Below are 7811 nucleotides of genomic sequence, written 5' to 3'. Positions count from 1 at the left end.
ACACAGCACCCCAGATGGCATTCCTTACTCCAGAAAAACAAGCCTACCTGACAGGCTACTTCTCTCAACTAGCCACCAGAACCCAGTTATCCTCAAGGAAAATCCTGCAAGCTCTATGTTTCATGGCCTCCTGCATTCTACTAATTCCATATGCCAGACTGCATATGAGGAAACTACAATGGTACCTAAAAAGCCTTTGGTGTCAACACTCTCAAGACCTGGAAACTATCATGCCAATGATACCCTGTCTAAGGAAAGATTTTCTTTGGTGGGCAGCAGCATGCAACCACAACAAAGGACTTTCCTTCTCGCAATCCCACGCCGCCCAGACCCTCCCCACGGATGCATCAGACTATGCCTGGGGTGCACACATGGACAGCAGGTGCATTCAGGGCCATTGGAGCCCGAATTGAATATATCTGCTCATCGAAAAGAGATGTTAGCTGTTCAGCATGCCCTGACGGCTTTCAGACCCCTACTCTCATCTGGCCTCTACTGATCAAAACAGACAACACCACAGTGATGTGGTACATCAACAAGTAGGGAGAGACTCACTCTTACCCTCTCTGCAAGCTCGCCATGACCTTTTGGTACACGGCCTCAACCATGCAGATAATCTGCTAGCACAATTCCTGCCAGGCTCCCTAAACTCTCTGGCACACAGCTTAAGCAGAAACCTTCTAGACCCACACAGGTGGCAGCTAGACCACAAAGCCTTCACCCTTCTAATCCAGAAATGGGGCACCCCCGAAGGTGGGACTCTGCCTCCCATTCCAATCATCAGTTCAGCAAATTCTGCACCAGGGAACCTCACAGCAAGGCCTGGAAAGTGGATGCTCTATACTTCCAATGGGTAAACCTCTCGGTCTGTGCATCTCCACCTCTACCACTCATTTCAAGGGTGCTGCTCAAAATAAGGGAGGAAAAACCAAGGGCAATTCTGATTGCCCCAGACTGGCCAAGCCAGCACTGGTACTCACTGCTGTGCAGCCTGTCACCCTTGCCACCTGGCACCTACCTCAGATCCCAACACGTCTGACCCAGATGAATGGAGAATTCATGCATCCCCAATTGCAGACCGTCGGCCTGGCAGATGGGTTTTTTCCCTGACCTCTCCTCAAGCTGCCGGCCTAAGCAAATGAGTTTGCAATGTTATACATGAGGCCAGATACCCCAGCACTAGAAAATCCTATGCTGACAAGTTGAAAAGGTTTTGCACCTGGGTCCAGGCTAAGGGAGCCGAAACAGGACTGCCCTCCCTACCTCTCATCCTGGATTACCTAGCAGACCTACTACACAGGGGTCTAGCCTTCTCTTCTATTAAAATTCATGCCTCTGCTCATTACAGCAGAGCCACCTCTCTTCTCACACCCTGTCATCAAACAGTTCCTAAGAGGGCTAACAACTTAAGGCCACCCAGAAGAGCTCCTACCCCAGCTTGGGACCTTAACTTTGTGTTGGAAAAGCTCACCCTACCCCCCCCCCCTTTTAACCTGCAGCTTCAGCAGAGTTAAAATTCCTCTCTTGGAAAACAGCCCTGCTTATGGCCGTCACTTCAGCAAGAAGAGTCTCAGAGCTACAGGCACTCATGGCTTTAGAGCCCTTCATCATTTTCCATGCCGACAGGGTCACCCTCAGGACTAACCCATCCTTCATGCCTAAAGTGGTGTCTAGTGTGGCTCTCAACCAATCCATTCATTTGCCCACCTTTTTCCCTAACCCACAAAACAGGGGGAAGGGATTCTGCACTCTCTAGATGTGCACAGACAGCTCAGATTCTATCTGGATAGGAGTAAATCTTTTAGAAGAACAGACCATTTGCTAGTCAGCTTCGCAGCTGGGGCAAGAGGGCAAGGCCATATCCAAACAATCTCCAAATAGATAGCACACCGCATCCATTTCTGCTACAAACAGCATGGGAAACAGTCCCCAAAAGGGGTCAGTACGCATTCCACTAGGGCAACCTCCACCTCTGCAGCTTTTCTCAGAGGGGTCCCCACCAGGGACATCCTGGAGGCTGCAACATGGACTTCTGTTCATACCTTCACCAAGCATTACCACCTGCCTATCTTCTCCAAATCCAGGGCAGGCTTTGCCACCGCAGTCTTGAAGGGCATCTTGCCAGCCCCCAGTCATCTTGACTGCCTCCACCCTTTTCTTCAGCTTTGGAAATCAACCCAAGTGTCATGACTGCAACAATGAATCATGAAGAACATAGTACGGTTGTGTACACTTACCATAAATGGAGATGTTCGAGTGTGTTCACTGTTGCAGTCCTGGTTTCCCACCCTCCATCCTCCTTGTCTCTCTCTCTCTCTCTCTCTCCCTCCTTACAGGGAATTTTTGGTATTTACTTTCTATTAGTGGTGTTCTTTCACCATAACCTAGCGCCCTATTTGGGGGCTCCTGACAGTTGGGGCAAGAAAAACTGATGTAATGGCATTGTCTGCCTGATTTTATACCACTGATGACCTGACGTCAGTCCTGGAGCGACTGCAACTGACGCAGAAATACTAAGCATCTGGTATTCTGGCCAACTGAGGGCAACCCCTGGCAGGATAACCTAGTTGTGATGACTGCAACAGTGAATGCACTTGAACATCTACATTTATGGTAAGTGTAAACAACTGTACTTTGTATTTGCATCTATGCATAACATTTATGCCCTATAATAGGGAGCATATGTGTAATGTATGGAGCCTATAAAATTTAAAGGCTTTGGTATACTGTCTGGACATTGGGCTGTCCTTTGCAGGTGATCCCTTCAGTGAAGAATACTGCAGTAGTGAAGAGGACATCTACTGTTGTGGTAAGATTTTACAGAGCGGTACTCTTCTCACAGGACGAGAGCTGTTCCCTGCTCTTTCATTTCCATGAGTGAAAGCTGATTACCTAACCATCATGCTAGGAGCTATTAGGACAAGGACATTTTTATGGATGCAGCTTATCCCCAGTAATGTGGTGATATCAGCTGTTTGTCACCACAGAGGTGCTGCCTATGCCCATGCTTCTTGACATGCCTCCTCAAGGGCTACTGCACTGGCTTGGATGGACTTGCCCACATTCTCCCTAGAGATGTTCTTTGGGAAATCATCCTAAGCCACTCCCCTGTAGCCACCAGTTCACTGTAGTGGGAATCCTCCCTCCCAGGCGAGCATGCTAATGACCGTTATACATCTTCTGCCCCCCCCCCCCACTTTTCAGCTGTTCTAGCTTCCCAAGCTGCAAATTGGTCTTTGGACTTCTGGGCATTATTCTTCATTGCTACAGTGCCAGGACACTTGAAATATCCATCTTAGTGTAAATTTAAACAGATTACATTTTCCATCAGTTGCTGATCCCAACCTAATCAAAAAACATTCAACACAAACAAAAATGTCAGCACTCAAAATGACTCTTTCACCAATTGTACGTCTCAGTTCTTTGATTCCTATATTTGACAATATACTCGTTCATCCAAAGATTTACTGGATATGTTCCTTAAATAATTTTAGAAGAGGTTTAAAAGACCCAGTATTGATCAGTGCATTATCCTTGGTAAGAAAAAAGAGCAGATTTTTGCTTGCACTACTGACTAGTTTTGTTCACATGTATGCACTGCACTGTAAAGCTAAGAAGGCACCATCCATCTGTATATTAAGCACTTTAGTATTTTACTCCTTTATCGATTAGCACTAGTAATGGCCAACATTGTATTCACAATCTGTTTTGAGCTAGAATCCCACAAGTCAGATAGTCCTATCCATTTGATTATTGGCCTTTTTTTTCACCGAGGTAGTTAATCCATATTTGAAGCCGACAGATTGAAGGTGAAGTCTGAAGCAACGCCAGTAGTGTAATTCATGTCTCTCATTCTCAGTGAAGCAGAAAGTCTGTGTTTGAGGTAGCTAGTCACACATTTGACCCTTTCAGCAGCAGGACTCAACCAATCAAAAATGTCCAAGCTGTCAGTAATGGTGTGTGTCCAAGTACACTTAAGTATGAAAAGCACTGTTTGGTTTTCAAACTAGTGTGAGATATACAGATGAAATATCACCATTAAATGGAGAATATTAGGATCCCATCAGATATCATAAACATCATAAGATGATCACGTGTTCATCAGAGGCACCATGAGAATGCACAGATCAAATCCACGTTAGAATATTTGTCATAGTTATTTATATAGTGGTATGTTTAAAAGTGTACAAGAAAAAAGTAGATAATTTAACAAAGGTCTTATTGCCCTGTAAAATATTATGGAATAATGTGTGAAGTGCCAAGACAGGAAAATGGATGCCATCTTGGTCAACTCCTATATCACATAGTTATTCCAAAATTTTCTGTAGACTGATAAACAACGGTGTTCAAAAAGTCAGTGGTACCTACCAACACTTGTTTCACAGGAAATGCTAAATACAACATTATTTATTTACATTTGTTGACCAGGAATGTCCGACTGGACCAGGTCCATTTTCAGCGGAGGCCCAGGGAGAATAGCTCAACAAATTAAAATATTACAGACATAGTTACAGATGAAGAATCCTAGCAATTAAAATAAACAGTTACAGATGAAGAACATAGTACATTCAGTAGATAACTAGCATCTGTTCTATCCACGAAGTCATAGCTATTAATTGTTACAATAAGAAGTTACTGCCATATAATAAGTAGATAGGCATGGAAGTATCGGAGCTTGCTGTAATCAAAGGTAGTTTGTGGGGTGGAAGAGAGGTAGAGGGTAGATGGAGTAGGAGAAGTTAGAGGGGAGAGTTACAAGGGCATAGCCAGCATGTTTTTAGGTGCACTGCAAGTAAAGCTTTGAAGTGGGTGCATGATGGTTATTGTGGGGGGGAAGGGTGTTCCATAATTTGGCTATAGCGCTGGAGAATAGTGCTTCTCCAGCAGTGTTATTGGCTCTAGTAACCTGTAATTGATTTTTGTTATTGGATCTTAGTAGTCTGGTGGTGAGATAGGGTTGGAGTTAGACACTGGAGGGATGGAATCTTTAGAGGATGGTTAACCAGTTTGTGGGCGAGTTAAGTCTTAACATTAACATTAGATCTATGATTGGGGCAAAGGGAAGACCATGTGTAAAGGAAAACTGAATAAATGCATTTGTTTTGCCTTCGTAGTATTAACTGGGCAAATCATGGTGTGATATGCTGATGAAATTTAAACAGCTGCAGTCTTTTATCAGTATAATAATGTCACTGTTTGGTAGATATAGTTACTTTGTTATTAGATGTTTTAATAGTTTGGCATAGGTTTTTCTGTATTTACTCTTTCTGAAGACCATGAATAATCATGTCACTGCAAGACCCACTCTGTGGAAACATGTTTGCCGCTTTCAAAATTTTGATGACCTAATTCAGACTTGTTTTGCTCGGTTAGCCTCAAATTTGAATCAACTAACTTACTGAGAGCTTGGAAGAATTCAGATGAACAGGATTGTGATTTATCTGGTTCTAGAAAGTGAATTTTTATTCAAGTTTATTGAAAGTTGAGATTTTCTGCTTTATAAATCTGTACACTATTAGGAGAAAGTATTGAATGGTTGTCATTTTAATACATTCCTTTCTGAATTAGCTTTTGGATGTCTGGAGGCATTTTTGATATCGTACCTCTTGCCTGTTGTGGCACGTCTAGGCCAGTTTTAGTTTACGTCTAGGCCAGTTTTAGTTTACATCCATTTAATGCAATACTTCCATTTTTTTGCCATCAATCTACTTTTGACTGCATCTGCTGTAATTGACAATTTACCACAGATCACGTGGCCATGAGGTGGGGTGTATTGGGGTATATGATAAAGCTAAAGCTGATCCGGTGATTTAGGTGAAGATTTCATTAATGGTAGTCCTCTGTATTTTGCCATATTTTAAAACCTTAAGCCTATAGTCAGGTTAGCTACTGCTATAGTACTCTTCAAATATGTGATATTGTACTGCAGCAGTGATTGCTATGATGATAACCGTATATCTTTTACCATAGCAGTAAATCTTTAAGTGCAGGAATTACTGCTGCATTGTAGATTCCCACCCTCAACTCCACCACCTTTCATTGCAGCTACTGTGCTCTGGAAGAATACCTATCCTTATTTTTATGCACACTATGTGAAGTATCATGACTGCTAGCTAGGAGTCCTACCCGGCTTTGTCTAGGTCAACATTAACAGGTCATTTGCTGGGGAGATTTCCTTCCCTTCTACACAAATAAAAAACTGAGAAGTGCCACTGCTGCTGCCATTCTACCAGGCATCTTGTTGACCTTTCTGGCTTTAGGTGGATACCAGCATATCCTGGGGATGTCAAAAACTGTGAAGGTCTGGCCTAGTGGTCAAGACCTATGCATGCAGCTGATTTCTTGTCTGTGATGACTATCACAACAGTGATCCCTGTATTCAAGCATCTATTGCTGTGATAAATTTATCACAGAGCTGTACTTTCCTTAATTTACACGAGTAGAATAATGGATTTCAGTGCCTTTCTGTTGAAATAATGACATTTGTTGCATTTCTCAGGTCATGGATAATCAGTTTTAATCAGGATAATCTCACTGAACTAAACGGAGCTAGGGAGTTCTAAGGTATAGTCCCCACAGGTCCAAACAGTTGAGATGAAAAACATTTTTTTTTTTTTTTTTTAATTATTCATTGTTCTTAATCTTCCAGTTTAAGAGTTTGTATATTAATATAGTTTTAAAATAACTTTTTCAGCTTCACTTGACTGACAAGAAGTTACCTGAATTGCCTGCACTGGAAGACCTAGGGATAGTGCCAACATCTCTTGAGCAGAAAGCAATTGAAGTTTTGCGTAGGCATCGCAGGTTTCGCTGGCTGGATGCAGATCTGGAAGATGCTAAACCAGCAAAGACTGTCAACTTTTAGTGATGCATGTGTTGTAATTTAAACATAAGATGTGTTTTTTCACCAAACACATCTTTCAGCTTGATATTTTGTTCACTGTAAATACCTAAAGAATTATAAAGTATACTTGTTCAGAACACGGTTATCTTGAAGTCCCTCAACCTTATAATTCCATTTCTACAGTGCATTTAGTAGTACCTTTGTGAATATCTCTGCTAGCCATTGTTTGATTTTTAAATGTTTATATTTAAGCAAAAATATTCTTAGACTGCATTTACTATGAGTCGTGTGTTGTAGTGGAAGAGGTAAAATACAGACTTAAGTTTAATATGCAGTGTTAAATGAGCTTTACTGTGGCACAAATTAGCAATGCTGCTGCACAGCACTATTCTTGGACTACATTTACTGTGAGTCGTGTTAAAGCGGAAGAGGTAAAATATGAATTTAAGTTTAATATGCAACGGTAAAAGTGAGCTTTACTGTGGCACAAATTAACAGTGCTGCTGCACAGTACTTGGCTCTTCAGTTTGTTCTCAGTGGGAGGTCTTCAGATTCTCCCTGTGTTCACAGGAGTTTTGGGCAGGTGCTTTGGATGTTCTTCATGTTTCACTGTTGCACTCATTACATTTGGATAATCTGCTGGCAGGTTGCCCTCGGCCTGAATATCAAAGTCTTGGCTCCTGCGTCGGTTGCTGTCTCCTCTTCCATGACATCAGGGGTATAAAATATGCAGCCGACGCCATTATTTTATTCAGTCTTTCTTGCTGCGTGGTGCCCGAAGCAGAAGCAGTTCGCTAATGCTGGTCGACCGACTCCTGAAATTTTCGCATTTGAGTTTCAGAACCGAAGTCTTCAATTAAAGCCAAGTACCCCGTTGGGGAAACTTTTTTTTGCTCCTTACCGATCTCAGTAAAAGTTAATAATTGCATTACTTGTGGGAAGTAAATACCTCATAAGGATTTTCATT

General features: G+C 42.4%; 1 protein-coding gene across 1 annotated transcript in view; it reads left to right on the top strand.

Annotated features, from left to right (window-relative positions):
• Positions 1–6981, top strand: part of NDUFA9 (NADH:ubiquinone oxidoreductase subunit A9) — a gene marked incomplete in the record, with an annotated part of 561760 nt that extends 554779 nt beyond the window's left edge. The window contains 1 exon segment of the mRNA XM_044087558.1: positions 6695–6981. Within this exon segment, the coding sequence (XP_043943493.1) occupies positions 6695–6865 (171 nt within the window).
• Positions 6982–7811: the final 830 nt, after the last annotated feature.

Source organism: Protopterus annectens, chromosome 11.part0, assembly GCF_019279795.1.
Source record: "Protopterus annectens isolate FY-2018-M chromosome 11.part0, PAN1.0, whole genome shotgun sequence".
Classification (NCBI taxonomy): domain Eukaryota; kingdom Metazoa; phylum Chordata; order Ceratodontiformes; family Protopteridae; genus Protopterus; species Protopterus annectens.
This window is presented reverse-complemented; position numbering and strand designations above follow the sequence as displayed.